This window comes from Alternaria rosae (genome assembly GCF_020736505.1).
Source record: "Alternaria rosae strain MPI-PUGE-AT-0040 chromosome Unknown BKA58scaffold_5, whole genome shotgun sequence".
Taxonomy (NCBI): Eukaryota; Fungi; Ascomycota; class Dothideomycetes; order Pleosporales; family Pleosporaceae; genus Alternaria; species Alternaria rosae.
In genome coordinates, this window is record NW_025763574.1 from 1,288,220 (window position 1) to 1,304,382 (window position 16,163).

General features: G+C 53.0%; 5 protein-coding genes across 5 annotated transcripts; 3 read left to right on the forward strand and 2 right to left on the reverse strand.

Moving 5' to 3' along the window:
• Positions 1-1,947: 1,947 nt before the first annotated feature.
• Positions 1,948-2,968, forward strand: BKA58DRAFT_384901 (uncharacterized protein). The gene has a single exon (XM_046170318.1). It carries the CDS (start codon positions 2,079-2,081, stop codon positions 2,556-2,558), a length of 480 nt encoding a protein of 159 aa, XP_046025209.1. The 5' UTR covers positions 1,948-2,078; the 3' UTR covers positions 2,559-2,968.
• Positions 2,969-3,231: 263 nt separating this feature from the next.
• BKA58DRAFT_174949 (uncharacterized protein) lies at positions 3,232-5,100 on the reverse strand. The gene is made up of 2 exons (XM_046165262.1): positions 4,894-5,100; positions 3,232-4,832 (listed from the first exon to the last, which is right to left on the reverse strand). Exons 1-2 carry the CDS (start codon positions 4,913-4,915, stop codon positions 3,388-3,390), a joined length of 1,467 nt encoding a protein of 488 aa, XP_046025210.1. The 5' UTR covers positions 4,916-5,100; the 3' UTR covers positions 3,232-3,387.
• A 2,140-nt stretch (positions 5,101-7,240) lies between these two features.
• On the reverse strand, positions 7,241-10,674 carry BKA58DRAFT_315412 (uncharacterized protein; the record flags this gene model as incomplete). The annotated part of the gene is made up of 3 exons (XM_046167526.1): positions 7,241-8,552; positions 8,597-8,708; positions 8,946-10,674. 3 exons carry the CDS (start codon positions 10,672-10,674, stop codon positions 7,241-7,243), a joined length of 3,153 nt encoding a protein of 1,050 aa, XP_046025211.1.
• Positions 10,675-10,878: 204 nt separating this feature from the next.
• On the forward strand, positions 10,879-12,177 carry BKA58DRAFT_384907 (nucleophile aminohydrolase). The gene is made up of 5 exons (XM_046170319.1): positions 10,879-11,010; positions 11,074-11,136; positions 11,226-11,320; positions 11,373-11,585; positions 11,637-12,177. The coding sequence occupies exons 1-5, from the start codon at positions 11,004-11,006 to the stop codon at positions 12,021-12,023; spliced, it is 765 nt and encodes a 254-aa protein (XP_046025212.1). The 5' UTR covers positions 10,879-11,003; the 3' UTR covers positions 12,024-12,177.
• An 878-nt stretch (positions 12,178-13,055) lies between these two features.
• BKA58DRAFT_175114 (uncharacterized protein) lies at positions 13,056-14,140 on the forward strand. Its single transcript, XM_046165263.1, has 4 exons — positions 13,056-13,199; positions 13,294-13,525; positions 13,605-13,770; positions 13,902-14,140. Exons 1-4 carry the CDS (start codon positions 13,187-13,189, stop codon positions 14,028-14,030), a joined length of 540 nt encoding a protein of 179 aa, XP_046025213.1. The 5' UTR covers positions 13,056-13,186; the 3' UTR covers positions 14,031-14,140.
• Positions 14,141-16,163: the final 2,023 nt, after the last annotated feature.

Sequence of the window (16,163 nt, forward strand, 5' to 3'; positions counted from 1 at the left end):
TCCTGATCTCAATGAGGCTCAAACCGGCGTTGACGGGGATTGTGCTCGTGGTGACGATGACAGTGAGGCGTTCGGCGATGAGGTCAGTGGACAGGACGAGCGAGCAATTTCTGGGAGTGACGCAGCTTTGCCAAGCGCATAACGTGATTTCTTGGGTTCGTAATCAAACCCGGCCGCTAGTCTTCGCGCAAAGCCAATCACTGCAGCCGAGGCCCCACCGCCTTCCATGGACCGCCGATCCGCAGCCCCTTTTGGCTCGCCTGCCACGAGACGCTTTCCGGCACTGGTCCCGTCGAAGCACCCCCAGCCTTCCATTCACTGCAAAGGCCTATTCCCGCCCACCGCATTTTCCTCTTCATCCAGACTCTGCGATAAGACACCGTGAGGAGGTTGATAATGCATCGTTTCCAATGACAGCATCGACGGCCCTCATCAACACCACTCCCATCCCTGCCTCCCCACCCACAGGGAAGGAACCTCGAAGCTACTGGAGCCGACACACTGCAACGGCCAGCGGATCTGATTCTGCCAGGTGCCGGTCCCGTTCCAGACCTCGATTCACACATGTTTCGCCGATCTACATCGTCTACTTGCATCGGTTCAAAGTACCAGCCCTCGCGCGACCCTTGACACCGCCGTCCCAATCACATCATGCCAAAGTTTCATCGCCTTCTTTTTCCCGATGCTCATCGAGATCGTGATGTCGTAGTTGTTTAATGCAACAAGCGTGGAATCAAAGAGCCGGATGTTTGGCATTCTGTAATCACAAAGTGGGCGGGTGGCAGGGCGATGCCAGCCTCCACACCCCAAAGGTGTATCATGGACGTTAGGGACGACGGCTATTCCGCTTCCCCGTACCTTCTTGCTTCTTGCTGCTTGGTCGCATGGGTCTGGCTCATGCGAGCGACCAACTATCCGCACGTAGCGCATCGGGCGTGCAGCAGGTGTAGAGCAAAGCTTAATTGTGACGTAGTTGTTGACCTTTGATCTCCACTGGCGTACAACACTGCTGTGGAGTCGTCTAGTCTCGCGAGACTTGCAAATCGGACGATACACTTCCGCTTCTTCTGCCTCAGACAGGTGTGTCTTGACCTAGCTCGCACTTGAAACTCACCCTATTGGTGATGCTTTTGGTCGCTACTACGACGCCAATCGGAACCAACCCCATCTACATCAGGACATGCTTTTAGCTTCCAACACCACACGAAATCTGATAAATTCAAATCCTATCAAACGATTTGAATAAGCTGGCCGTCTCTCGGTTCAGTCAATACAATGCAAAGGAATAAGCAACTGCCATAGAAGGCGAATCAACCTCCACGTACCTGACATGCTAATATATTGGAACGTGAGACACGATACTGAGGAGCGAAAGTAGTCTTTTCTTCTACCGACTAGATAGAAGCAGAGACAAAAAGGTAATTTTGATTACACATGAAGCAGAAGCCAAACGTACCTTGCCTCAGCTCAGTGGCTGGAGAACGGCGTGTGGGATGTATGGCATTCTAAGGTAGGGCGTAGCATACAATAGACAATACTTTTCTCTTTCTATAATCCCTAGGTAAGATGAGGTCGAAAAATCATGTCACCGCAACGAAGACGTCTCCAACTCATTCGATTGAACATTAGCAAGACCAGACTAATCTTGCATCTGTCGGTACACTATTAATATGTCTACGCCAACCCGAACTTCCTATACACTCGGAATAGTGTAGTGTAGTTGACTGCCAGCTATACTTCAACGTACAGACACGACAGTGAGACAGTGACATGATGGTTAGCACTCTTGACCACAGCCCACATGTTTAAAGCCGTGGAGAAAGCGTACCTGCCCGCGTCAGGACATAGTCGCGCTCAGGTACGCGGCGTCCGGCGCGTAGTACAGCATCGGAGAGCTCCGAAGTGGGCTGGAGGGGTAGCTACCACGTACAACAGCAGGAAGTTACCGTAAGTCTCTCTGTGCGCAAAAATTACATCTACACTTAGAAACACTCTTTCTCTTTAACTTTCCCAGGTCTATACCTCGTTAACGAAACACCTTTTCCCCGCAAGCTCCTGCGTGAACCCACCACAACCGCATGTCCACCACGCACCGCATCACCGCCCTCACAAACCACCTCTCCCCACCCACAACACGCGCCCCAAAGATGTCCGCCCCAGAAAAGAAACCCCCAATAACCTGCCACGTCCTCGACACAACCCTCGGCCGCCCGGGACCCAACATCCCCGTAACCCTCACTCTCCACGCCACAACCACCACAAGCACAGAAACCGCAACGAAGTTTACCGGCCTAACCAACGCCGACGGCCGCGTAACCGCCTGGACATCGTCCACACCCTTCTCCTCCGCGAGTCTCGAAGAACTGTTCGCGCAAGAGGGAGACCAAAAGTACAGTTTGACATTTGATACCGAGCGCTACTTTGGGGAGAGGGGGGTTAAGACGTTTTTCCCGGAGGTAGAGGTCAAGTTTTTGGTTAGGCAGGAGGCAAAGGGCGAGCATTATCATGTGCCGGTGTTGTTGGGGCCGTTTGGATATACGACGTATCGGGGGAGTTGAGGGGGTGTAAGGATTGGTGGGAAGGGATGGGAATGGAGTGGATGGAGAGGAGGAATGGTTGGAAGTCGAGGTGTATACAACTTGACTGTTTGTCAAGTTTCGAGTCCAGGCTTCGGTGTCACACATATCGTCTTCGAGGTACAGCGGGAACCTGCATTCAGTGTACTTTCATCTCCCAGCGGTTCGGCAGCACAAAGTGCGACAGTGTACATGAGAAGAGATTCGCGTAGAACACGCGCATGAATATTCTGGGTCGATTCGTCTCACAGTGCGGCTACGACACGGCTGTCTGTGCACTCGATACATGCCAGTGCTATATCGAGAACACGTTGAAACCTGAGGAGTCCAAGCTCCATCGGATCTGTCTGCACTCACGTCATTCACGCAAAAAGAACAAGTTCAATGATGATAATGTGGTATCAATTCTTCATTCGAGCCTATCTCCCTATCCTTCCAGCCCATCCATATCCTCTCGCTGCGCTTGCCCAGCGCTCGAATACATACATACAGGAATATAAAACCGTGCGGTGGTCATCGCACCACGTCCGTCAGAGCTAGACGTTAAGTTGAAAAGATCAGAATCAGATCATGACAGAATAAAAGAGGCTTGGATATCAATGAACGAAAAACACGCAAAGTGTGACTAATGCATCCGAGATGCCAGATCTCAGCCGTCGTAATGCCTAGATCCTAAGAAGAGAAATGGAAAGAAAATGGTGTGGGTGCCGCAGTGGCTGGATATCTTCGCAGATTGAACATAGATGCTACCCAGTTCGCTGGAGCTGGGTAAAGTGAACGCCTTTGAAATCAGTATTGTAGAATTCATCATTTACAACCCGCTCTGATGGTTGTCAGAGAACGGGCTCTGATCCCTTCTGTTGGAGACGGTGCTTCCGCGTTTTGACGCTGATGCCTCCTCTACAATGGGCGTCATCGGTGTGCGAAGGCCAAGCGAGGTATCGTATGAAGTGATGCGTGAAGACATGATGGGTCGCGGTGGTTCGAGTGACGAGCTATCTGCGAAAGGACTTCGGTCCATGGTGGGCGTGCTGTCCCGGGAATCAGGGTATGGTGAGCCGCTGTCGCTGCCCGAGTTGCTACGAAGTAGTGTTTGTCGTGCGCGTACATGGTCATCGTCGGATTCGTCCCCAGAGTCGGATGCTAAGCTTCCTCTTCGTGCACGCGAGTGGGCAGCACCGTCATCTGATGAGGCGGTAGAGTAGCCGGTGAGTGGGCGCGCAGAGGGTACGAGGACTTCGGGTGTGTTGACGAGTGTTCGGTCTGCGCTTGTTGTCGAGTTAGAGGAGCTCTTGGGTGGTGTCATATCGGAGCTCTTCTTCTTGGTGATATTGAGGGCGCGGACAGGGCCAAGTTGTGCGGTGCTTCGGACAGAGTTTGCGGGACTGATACCAGGCATGTGAATGCGGATGGGCTTCACGGTGTGCTTGGGGTCGATTGAAGGTACAGGTGGTGTTTCCATGCTAGGTGTCTCTGCCGGGCTGTTGGTGGCAGTCGACTTAACGCTGACAACAGCTGCCTTTCCGCGTACGATGGTCTGAGCTGGAAGAGGAGATACAATGGCGTTTTGTCGGTACATGGTCGATGCAACGCTGCCTCGTTGGGCGAGACTTGGAGCGATGCTTGTGCGGCCGGCGGTGCTGGAAGACATCATCGAGTCGCGGAAGTCGGGAACGAAGAAGTGCTGGTCGGCGGTCGAGTACGGGGTGCTCATGCCAGACGAAGGCGACATGGCAGGAATTGGAGGAACGGGAGGAACGAGCAGGTCGGGCGATCCAGGGCCTGAGCGGTTCGTGACGCCGGGGATGTAGGCGATCTGGATGATGTTGGAGGCGCGGGTGAGGACGGATGAGGCCATCGAGGCAACAGTGTGTGTAGATGCGCGCGCGCTCCGCCGTGACTGAAAGTCGTTCTCTGCCTTCTCTTGCGCCGTCATGTCGACATCTTGCCATTCGCTCTGCTGGGACATGGGCCGCCTCTTTCCCTTTAGGCAGTACTTCCATACGATGAATGTGAGAATGGCGATGAAGGCGACTCCTCCGATAACTCCTCCGGCAATGGCACCGACGTTTGGCTTGCTAGGCGGGGCAGCGCCTGCTGTGGGGTCGAGCTGGCAGCCGACGGAGGCGCACTGGTCGCATGTTCGTGAGTTCTGGACGCAGACCTCGTTGGCTCTGCATTCGATGCCCTCGCAGGACAGTGCGGCCGTTTCACATGCGACACATCGCTTTTCTATCCGGAAGACATTTTCAGCGTCTGCCATGATGTTAGTGGGCTGTCCTATGCAGTCACGTCGCTGCAGGGTTGCAGATCGTACCTCTGAGCGCACGGATGGACATGGCAACAGTGGATGGGGTGGTTAGGGGATCAGCAACCCCAGGTTAAGAAGCAACGAGGGCCAGCTGTCAGCTATGGGCACACCCGGTGGTGTGCGACGCGGTTCGTGAGGGTGTCGTACGGCGGGAATAGCACAGTGCGACGGTTTTGAGCGGTTCGAGGTGCCTGGTGACGAGGACAAAGAAAGCAGGCGAGAATAGGCGGCGCTAGGGAGAATGGGAAGGTGCGAAGGGTGGCGAGGCGAAGTCAAGTACGGCGGCGCGAAGGGTGGTAACGAGTGACTGGGAACAAAGGCGACGCAACAAAGAAGCAAAAGCGGTGATGCGGCGCAAAGGTGGTGAGGAACCTGAGGACGAGGGCGCAGTAGCGTGGTCAGATGGGCGTGGCTCTTGGGTGTTGGGGCACCGGCTGGGGTGGGCCCGGGCCTGGCTCGCTGAGCAAGCCGCGCGTGTTTCGTCCCTGCAAGCTGGGGCCTGAGGGTGAAGTGTGCCGACGGGCGACAATGTCGATGGGCACGCGAAAATGTCCGAAACGCTCTTGTTTTTTTGTCGCTGCCTCAGAGCTGCGATCGTCTTGCACTTGACCTGGCCGTTGCGGAGGCGGAGGGGAAGACAATATCGCTGCTCCCTTTGAAGCACCTGACTGGGGACCGCCGCCACGGCTGTTCTGGGCCAAGCGGCGCTCGTGTGCATAACTTTAATCTATTTATTGCAGCCTTAACCGGGCGACCGAACACCTCCAGATGCCTCACCACCAGCGCCTATATCACGGCCTCGCCTGACCTCATCTATTCACGCTGCGTTCCTTGCTTTCTTTCATCTGGTCTCGCACGCCGTTGCACAGATTTGCACTCATCTGCTGCCGGCGCTGACCGGGACTTTGCTGACCAGAGGTACGGGATCCCAGCCGCTAGCAGAGCCTCCCTCGCCGTTATTGGCCCTTCGCTCTTGGGTAAATAGTCAATCTGCGCATCTAGATTCATCTCTCCGCAGCGGCCAATATATCGAGCACCCACCTTATCTCCCACCACGTGCAGCCTCCTTCACCCATCCCATACTACTGGATACTACTCCCAACTGCTTACCCACTCACGGCGACACTTCCAACTCCGCGCAAGCCACCTCAAGCCTCAGGCTACATGTTTCCGTTTGCTCTCCCAGAAACATGTCAGCCAAGCTCCACTCACCTGCAACACTTCTCTGGTCGAGCACCTGTCAGGTCCAACACAGCCGCAGGTACCGCACCAGCACACAACTGCTGCCCGCCTGATGTGCCAGGCACACTGGCTGCCCTACTAACATGCATGCGAAACACGACGAACCATGGCCGACCATAATTACCCTTTTCTGTGGGGTTAACCCGCATCTGCCCTTTCATTTCCCCAACCCAACCACTCACAACAGGGCCTGTGAAACTTTTGTACCACCATCCGCTGTTATCGCGATGGGTGTATTATGGGGTTCCCTTGCGCTACCCATCGCTGATTATCTCCCGCTGCTGATCGAAAAGTCGAGACCGTGGCTTGGTGACACTGCGCCCTCACTGGCAGGTTTGCCGTTGCTGACATCCGAGATTTGCCAGACTCTGATATAGGTGTTGTGTAATAACAGTCTCGCAAGAAGCAATCACTAGAACAATCTCCCAACCCCAAATCAGACCTTGAGTCGTTCAATATCGCCAGTGACCACAGATCCTCGGCTGCATCTTCTTTCCGTAGATGATCTCGCAGTACAGTAGAAGTTACTTTTATCTTACTTCACACCCTCCGTAGACCACATAACCTCGGCTTAACCCTTACCCTCGGGTGATATCCTGCATTGTAGCAGAAGTTACTTTTCAGACTACTCGATGCTTCACAGAGAACTGAGCTCACCGGACTTCCGATCTGACCTACCCGCGATGACGGACGAGGCGGTCCGCCACCGGGTGCACATGAAACGGCTATCTACCCGTAGTCAGAGACTATCACGTCCACTCGCTGTCCGAGGGGAGTGGCCCCTCAGGCGGTCACTATTGCCACTGTTCTTCTGTTGCCCTGTGAGCATTGGGTACGATATCATCTCTGTCTACTGTTTCATTGTCCAACGGAGTGATGCATCTTCGCCGAGGTGTGTGTTTCAGTATCGATGATAGAACCCGGGGGATGGACTATCATAGCCGGGAATAAGCTGCACGTATGATCAAAAGTGTGAGTTGAGCACTCTGACATTGTTTGTACATGAAAAAGTGCGTACGTTGTTCGAGAAATACATGCACCTCGAGATATACTCTGTAGCACCTACGGAAATCAAATATTTTCATAGCCTGCTTTCCTCCTCAGCTACAATTCACACACTCAGTCCAACAAACGGATACGCGAGAGCGCCTAGACTCCACGACGAATCCGCTGCTCTCGTCTCGAAATGATCAACAGCATCAGACAAACGCGCTCGCCACCCATCCTCATTAAATTGCTGCACTTGCAGACCGTTCATCCACACCCTGCGCCTGGAATCAGAAGTCAAATGTCCCAAATGCAGATAATCCACCCGCGGCAGCACATCCTCCTCCTTCGCAACGCGACTAAGAATATGCCACCACGTGTTGTACGGATCCGAGTTCATGATATACCTCAATCTCAATGATCTCAGCGTGTTCTCCGCCGGCTTGAGAAGCGTAAGAAGATCGTCGCCGTTCATGATTCTCATGACGGACAGTTTACATTCTTCCAACTTTTCAAACCGACAATGCCGTGCCATTTCCCCAAATACATCCATTTCCAAGATGCTGTAACAACTCAGTTCTAACACTCGTACGTTGCGTGCTTTGGCGAGGAAGCGTATCACGAATGGCGCGCGTGTAGTGTCTATTTCGAATCCAGAGACTGACGAGCGTAGATCCCGAAGATGCAATTGTAGCGTATCCAACTTTTCGAACGCATGGTCGAAGTAGCGGAGCGAAGGGGCCAGAGTTTCCAATTTCCCGATACTAACTGCGCCGAAGAAGTTATCGCTGTCTACCTGGATACGTCGAACTTGCAATTTCGATGCCGCGATGGCAGACATGGTGGATACAAATGGCCGCGACATTTCTTGTTGACTGCTCTTACAGTACCGAGTACAGAACTTTGCGTATTTCTCGTGCATGCCTTCGTATGCGAAGTTGATGGAATCTAGGTGTTCCAATCTTTCAAAGATGGTTACCAGACTTTTGCGATCGAATCTCGTTTCGCTGAAGAACTTGGCTATTTCCTCTGCCGCTGTGTAATCGGCCATATATTGCTCTTCCAGGTCGCGAGTAGCTGACACGGTGCCATAAGGCGTAGTAATACCCTGTGTTTCTGCAATCTGTATTTGTGCTTGCCAAAGATGGATTGAGTGGCGAGGCGTGGCGTCTACGATGAGGTGCTGGATGGCGTTGCCGAAATGCGGGTGCGATGTTATTTCTAGTAATCTGGAAAAGGCGGCTTCAGTCCATTGTAGTGTGTGTTGGCGGAAGAAACGGTCTTTGAATACATGAGAGGCTTGTTTGCTCAGAGATGGGCTGGTGAGGCGGAGTGAACCACTGTTTGGGAGATCGAGGTAGGTGGTTATGTGCTCGATTAGTTCTGTGGGTAGGCGAGCCAGTGCCATTGCTCTCGGTGTTACTGCCGACGAATATCTACGGAAGGGGTGTTGATAAGATTGATGAGGCAATCACCAAACGTCTGTGGAGACAAAGAGGCGGGGAACCCGCTGCATGTTGACGATGCACTAGCTGTTTCGGGTATCGTATATGCATTATTCGGGAAGGCATGATGTGCTGCATATGACAAAGCTCATTCGGCTTGTACTTTGTTCTGCTGGGTACCACTGGTATTGCCATTGCAGAAGATTGGCTACCATCCGAACTGTTTTGATATGTACATTTGTGGCAGTAAACGCAGCTTTTTCAGGCCTGCAGGTATCCACTGCAGAGACGAGAAGAAGAGTAGTAGTAGTAATGCCTTGTTAACTCCATCCGTTGCTCCTATTTCCAAGTCCTGGTCGCCACTCTAATCGCTATCGCTATCACTATCACTGTTGCTGTCGCTGTCACTGCTTCCCGACCCGCTACCAGAGCTATTGGCACTCTTCGCAGTAGTCGCGTTGTCCGATCCAGAATCCGAGTCACTGCTGTCATCAGAGTCAGAGTCTGAACTGTCCGAGTCGCTGCTGTCCGAACTGCTCTCATCGCTCGACACATCTGTCCTCCGCTTCCGCTTTCGTGCAATGGGCTTCGCTGGCTCCACATGCTGCATCAACGGCTTGATGCTAGATCTTGGAGTCACTGCTGGTAGTACGGGCTCAGCGCGGCCCAAAGCATTCAAGAGCGCTTCAGCTCGTCGCCTTTGCAGTCGTCGAATGAAACCGGCGCTGTACTCGTGTTCTCCAAGGTCTGTGATGTCGCCCTCTGTCTTTCTCCTCTTCCGCTCCTTGAGGATGCGCTCCTGCTCCGCGTCCTCCTGCGCAACCTTCTTGGCTTCCGCGTCATTCATCTGGGCGTCTTGCTCGTCGATGTCTTTCACTGTTGCCCTGCAACGTTCGCGCAGACGTTCAATCACACCAGCCCCTTGGAGACCAGCGATATATTCAACTAGGGCCTCAGAATGCTCGTTAGGGATGCGAAAGATGTTCAAGGCGTTATCAACAACGTCGTTCTGTTTCGCTTTGTTGAACTTCCAGTTGTCGCGATCATAGTGATACTGCCTGAGATAGGCGATGTATACTGAGGGATCCTTCTTCTTTGCCTTTGGCGCAGCTGTAGATGCAGGTGTAGATTTTGCCTCGACAGGCTTCGACGTAGGCTTCGGTGCTGCCTGCGGCGTCGGCTTCGGCTGCGGTTTCGACTTCTCTTCCGGTTCAGCGTCTGGGGTCTTCGAACTGGTGGCTTCTTTGGCTTCTGCTTCTGTCGCTGGTTTTTTGTCTAGTTGTCCATTCCTCCTCGCCGCCTTCTGCTCCTCAGCAATGATTGAATGTAGTACAAAGTTGGAGACTTCTGGTGGCTGGGAGACGGGTCCAGTTCCCTTCTGTTCGGCAACCCAGGCTTTGAAATAATCCTGGCCCGTATTCCCGTCGGACCGTTTGGTATCGGGGGTGAATGCGACTGATTTTCTTCGGTCTGTCAGTGGGGGTGAGCCAGAGGGCTCCTTGCGGCTAGATTTCTTGGGGAGCTTTTGTGGTGTTGTGGCGGCGGCTGGGTTGGCGTGGTCTAACTCAGTGGACGCAAGTAAAGTTGGACGCGCTGTCGCGTACGCCGGCTCGTGAGGTGAGCGAGTGGAGCCTTGCTTGGGACGCGCCTTAGGCTGAGAGTCACCGTCTTTTTCTTCTCTCCGGCGTTTGACTGGTTTCTCTTTCTTCTTTCGATAATTCGGATCTCCTCCTTTGAAGGGCTTGTTTGTTGCTGAAGCCTTTTCCGTGACAGCCTCTGCCTCGACATCAAAAGTCACGACCGGAAATTCGTGGCTAGTAGCTCCGTTGACGTCGTTTTCCGTGGTCTCAACCCGACTCTTCTTGGCATCCTGTTGATGATTCTCAGCTGCCTCATGTTGGTGTTTTCGTTTGCCAAGCTTTGAGGATTTGCCATTTACGGCACGCTTCTCGGATGGAATTGGCTGCGCACGAGAGTCTGTAGATGGTTGCTGGTAGCTCGATGATGTTTCATGTTCAGGTACGGCGTCTCCGGACTGGGTTTCTTCGCTCTTCAGTTTGATCCCCAGCCGCCTCCAAGCCGGGATGTAGCCCGGTTCAAACACGTGAGCCATGATCAGATGCGGAATATGGATATCTGGATCATGAAGTTAAATCGCATCGCGCATGACCGAATCAGCTGGAGCAGGACGTCCTGTCAGGAAGGAAAGGTCGAATGAGAGGTCGCAGGCAGAGAATTTCGGGGCTGATACTAGGAAGGCACAGACCAAGTGACGGCGATCCCAGAGCTCCAGGCCACAAGCAACGCGTGTAGTGACAGCCAACGCCGACAACCTCGCCTTCAACCCCCAGACCGCGCCCATAGAGCTTACGCAAATCTCCGGAACCCGTTGCTGCAGCTGAAGCCGTCAATTACAAATACACAGATCCACCACCCGCCATCATGTCTGGTGCGTCGAAGCTATAACCTGGTGTTTGCCGCATACATGCTAACGGGTACCCTCGTCATACAGGAAGCGCAGGCTACGACAGACACATCACCATCTTCTCGGACCAAGGTCGTCTATACCAAGTCGGTACGCATCCCGAGCTATCATGGCCGCCCAAGCAATGATAGACCCCGCCCGCGACTTCCTGTCGGAACCACCACTAACATGATATCTAGAGTATGCATTCAAGGCGATTACGGCAGCAAACATCACATCATTGGGCGTGCGGGGCAAGGACTGTGCAGTAGTCATCTCGCAGAAGAAGGTGCCTGTACGTATGGCAAGCACGGCGGGCCGCACGAGGTACTGACGCATATACACAGGACAAGCTCATCGACCCCTCCTCCGTATCCCACATCTTCCGCCTGTCGCCCTCAGTTGGTTGTGTCATGACTGGATCCATTGCCGATGCGAGAGCCTCCGTGAGCAGAGCGCGGGGTGAGGCTGCTGAGTTCCGCTACAAGTACGGCTACGAGATGCCCTGCGACGTACTGGCAAAGAGGATAGCCAACATCAGCCAGGTCTACACACAGCGCGTAAGTGGCGATGCCTGAAGAAGGTGCGACCGGATGCTAAGCAACGTGCAGGCTTATATGCGACCGCTCGGTGTGGCCACCACCCTCATCTCCCTCGACTCTGAATTTGGCCCCCAACTCTACAAGTGCGACCCAGCTGGCTACTACGTAGGCTACAAGGCAACAGCCTCCGGGCCCAAGACGCAAGAGGCGCTCAACTTCCTCGAGAAGAAGCTGAAGAACAAGGAGCATGCTGAGGGCAACTGGGAGGAGGTTGTCGAGCTGGCCATCACCGCCTTGAGCACCGTCCTGTCGGTCGACTTCAAGAAGAACGAATTGGAGATTGGCATCGTAGGAGGCCCGAAGACCAACGGCCAGGAGGGCACAGACTCCGCCTTCAGGGCGCTCACCGAAGAGGAAATCGATGAACGACTACAGTCAATCGCAGACAAGGACTAAGGAAGGAGCAATGGCCGTGGAGCTGGAACGGGCATGTGGGTCGCTGAGGTATGACCGAGACGTGAACCATGACGATAACAACAGATAGCATGATACGACCTCTCAGACGTCAAAAGTGCTCCAGCAGCACCATGAATGAAGACGTTAGACTGTACTCTCCTGCATAAGCGCAACTGTGACGAAGCAGCCGGTCCTGGGACAAGAAACATGTGGTGAGTTCAGCCATGACTCCACTTGGTGTCGCCCATGACACCAGATTCCCATACTGCCTCAGCTGCAACGGTCTGCAATCACTCGCGAACTGCTCCATCGACGTCATGCTACTGGCTCCTAGTCGTCGGAGTGCCCAGCACAGCCGTCGCGTGGCTGACCGTGGCTGACCGTGGCTTTCGCGAGCGTCGTTCGACTTTGCGCGCAGGTTCAACCCTACGCGGGCACGCACTTCCAGGCTCATATTCAGCGGACAACCACGCGAAGACCGCACCACTAATTATAAGCATCGTCCAATCAGAGTGGATGCTGCGGCTGAGATACACAGCTTGGCCTTGATGCCTTACCCGATGCAGCCTACCAGGGCTGGCTCGCTAAACTACTTCGCTCGATGTGGCGCTTTTAGGGCTGCTGAACAGGTCCAGCACAACGCTGCTCATTCCAGCTGGAGAGCAAACGTAGCGGAGCATCGAAAAATAGGCATGGTTAGATGCAGACGCACGGTTCCTGCATGTTTGGCTATCCCGTTGTAGTGGAGACTGGTACTGATGGTGATGCTACTATGCCGATTCTCACACCTCCTCACAAGCCTAGAGCTGCCGAATGCAAGGTCCTGAGTGGTCTACCAGGCCAGGGCCCTAGTACAGCTGGGAGCTACTCACGGTTCCAAAGTGGGACGTCCTTATGGTAGCGGCGGGAGCAGCCCTGCACGCATGGCTATTCCTACCTTACGCTATCAAGAGCCTTGCTCGTGGACACTACCACCACCATCATCATCATCGTGAATACATGTCTCCTACGTGCTATTTAATACTCGCCACGCCGCCTCAATTCACTGCCCATCCACACCAGCAAGCCTAGTTCTCTTCTACCATCTACGACTTACTTCTTATTAGCCACTTCATCAATCTGTCGCCAGTCGATCTTCATTTCAAAAAAAAACCGAAGCTACCATGTCTGACGGTCGTAAGGCTCTCTCTACTCCAGCAAAAGAAGTTCATCTTCCAAACATCCCTAGTTCATTCGACTATCCAAACCACAAAGGCTGACATACATATAGTCAACGATGCCCGTGCCATGCGCATTGCAGAGATCATGACCGACTTCCGCAACCTACAACACTACCTCGTCCAGTTACGCGCCAATCCTACAGCAGAAGAGTACTACCTTGAGGGTTACTCTCTGCTACGACAATGCACCAGCGAGGCACAGGCAATCCTACAGACACCCTTCTCTGGCAGTGCCAGCACGGGTTCAGGGGATCCGGAAGCAGAGAAGCAGCAACTGAGAAAGTAGGTCACTTCCTCCTGCCTATTTTCATCATGAGGGACTGCAGAAGCTAGCACGAGAGAGAAGTCTGACGAGTTGTAGCATCATCACAGACGCCGCTGTGCGACGCTTCCAATGCCAACGCGCTTACCTACGAGCCCACGCTGGTCTGCGGTGGATGAACGCCCGCAACAGCGTCTTGCGTGGCCAGAGGCCCAACGCAAGCCATCTGGGTGCACTACAGCAGGCTGATGCCACAATGAGGAATGTACGTTGAGTGTGCCATTCCCCTATTCCACTTTGAGATTGGAGGAGAGGAATTCAGAAGCGACGAGAAGCACCAGGCTGGAAAGATTGCATGCTAGCTCACTAAGATCGAAACTGACTATTGGACTACAGGAACTCCTCGCAATCAGCGATGCCTATGTCGAAAACACGCTGCGCGCCGCAGACGCCTCGCAGGGCAAGTGGCTGAATGAAGATCCTTCGCTGGCACAGATCCAACAGATACTCATGACTCGACGATAAGCATTCACGACAACAGCAACAACACCGCCCGGAGCTCTCCATCGGACTGAGACTATCATGAACATCGTACGAGTACACCCATTTCCACATTATACTGCAGCGGATTCGGCCCTCCTCTCTTCATCGATTCCCCGCACACGTCTCCTCCGGCGAGTCTCTAGTGGCAGGACATGCCTACACATCGCGATTCAATGCTCCGGCCTTTCGAATACTAATATTCTAGTGCTGGTCACACATTTTGGGAAGCACATACACTTTGTTTCTTTGGGGTAGCCCTGGATGATAGCCTACTTTAGCGTTGGCGTTGGCGTCTTGAATCATTTTGGTGCATGGGACATGTTCCGCTCTTTTGGAAGGCACAAGCGACCGGTCGGCAGATTTGCATGCGAATGATGGCATACAGTACAGCAAAGCATGGCAAAAGCATAGGAATACTCGGGTAAATTTGACCGAAAGACAGTTTTCAAAGCGTTTCCTTCTTTCTTGTAATGGCTTTTTATCAATTGCGGCTTTTAGGCTGAAATGTCTTGTCCTAGTGTCTTCTTGAGTTACTTCATCTATATCGTTTTCTTTACTTCTTTTCATGTCAATACTCTAATCACTATTGGTATTTCAAGCACGTCAACACCATCTCATGAGCACAAAATCGCACACAAGCCTGTTACTAACCAACCCCTCATCAAGAAACGAATCTGGAACCTGGAGCGATATGGGTACCTCGAACTAACTGCTTTTAGCGTTGTGCACTAGCTTTCAGCTTGACAGGCACATGGCCAGATTGAACTCGCACCGTCGAATCCCACACTGCGGAGCCGACCGATTATGCACGTGGATGCAATGCAACAGGGCTTTTACCAAACGGTTGTTCGTAAGGCAGATACCTTAGCGTGGCCTTCAATCCTACGGACGTCATACACTAAATAGGGCTGAGTGAGGAGTAATGGAGGCTCTAGCAGTAGCATGGACATGTGCCAATGTGCTTCCTCACGAATCACAATGCAACGCAACCTTTCCAGGACACAACCCCATGGCGCAAAATTAGCAACTGGAAACTTTCCATCGATCGCGCAACACGGCCATCATCACACAATATCATGCGCAATCATGCATCGCCCAGCATCCTATCCACCATTCCCAGTTCCATGCATTCGGCATCGCCTTAACAGACCAGGATTACACGCCAGGGTTGCTCGCTTACGCCATCTTCCCGCGCACTTGGCCTGATTGCGGCCTAAGGGATCGTCGGAGTTCCCGAAGTTGGCGGGCTTAGCGTGCGAAGCCACGCTTCGGTACCAGTACCGCACGAATGTTGTGTGCGATGAGTGTCGTAGGATCGATGCACGATGGCTAGTTGCAGATGACTACAGGGCGGGGTGCAGTACAGAAGGTGTTGACGGGAGGTAGGGCGAGATGTTGGCGCGGTTGTAGAAGATGGCGTGGACTGCTGAGTGTGACGGGTCGCGATTGGGTAGGCATGGGGGTTTGCATTTGGTGATGACGCGTCATTTGTATCTTACTGCTTCGTCGTATCAGATGCTCTCAGCAGCCAGAGTGGTCATTGTGGGCTTCTGCCTGGATTTTTCATGAGTTGTGTAGGCGACAAAAGTATAGCCTAAGGTATACACAAAGAAGAGAATGCGCCGTTGATTCAGCATAGGGCCCTGGTCTTGGTTCACGCTGGTTGTTGGAGTCGTGCTTCGTTATGTGAAATAATCGTGACAGCTTCGAGGTAGCCCAAGGTCAACACGAAAGTCTTTGAGACAATAACAGAATAGCCACGAAAGGTGTAGACGCTCCTCTGGCATTGCGCAGTGCGCCTTTGACCAGGTTTTCCGTTGTTTTATCCACAGATGTACCGAGAGCGTCGCGTAATTGAAGCTGAAGATGTGTAATATAGTTGATTCCTCTTGCTAAGACTGTTGATCCTCTCCGACAACATGCTAGTTCTATGTGCCTTCTTACTTGTCTTCACAAACGCCTAGTTTTCATCTTGACTATCAATATGCTAGCTTTTTAAGAGCATTGTAGATGCAATCGCTATTCCGCATTTCTTACTTGTCATATAAATTCGAGCGACGGCCGTAATACAACCTATCCACAAAAAATGAATACGCAAAACAAGCGACAACGCTT

Excerpts from the sequence above, each read along its gene's own strand:
- BKA58DRAFT_174949 (XM_046165262.1), bottom strand. The coding sequence starts at position 4,915 with ATGTCCATCCGTGCGCTCAGAG. Across the intron at positions 4,833-4,893 it reads GTCCATCCGTGCGCTCAGAG|ACGCTGAAAATGTCTTCCGG; the intron begins GTACGATCTGCA and ends ACATCATGGCAG.
- BKA58DRAFT_175114 (XM_046165263.1), top strand. Across the intron at positions 13,526-13,604 it reads GAGAAGCAGCAACTGAGAAA|CATCATCACAGACGCCGCTG; the intron begins GTAGGTCACTTC and ends GACGAGTTGTAG. Across the intron at positions 13,771-13,901 it reads CTGATGCCACAATGAGGAAT|GAACTCCTCGCAATCAGCGA; the intron begins GTACGTTGAGTG and ends ATTGGACTACAG.
- BKA58DRAFT_384907 (XM_046170319.1), top strand. Across the intron at positions 11,321-11,372 it reads TCTCGCAGAAGAAGGTGCCT|GACAAGCTCATCGACCCCTC; the intron begins GTACGTATGGCA and ends GCATATACACAG. Across the intron at positions 11,586-11,636 it reads GCCAGGTCTACACACAGCGC|GCTTATATGCGACCGCTCGG; the intron begins GTAAGTGGCGAT and ends AGCAACGTGCAG.
- BKA58DRAFT_384901 (XM_046170318.1), top strand. The coding sequence starts at position 2,079 with ATGTCCACCACGCACCGCATCACCGCCCTCACAAACCACCTCTCCCCA.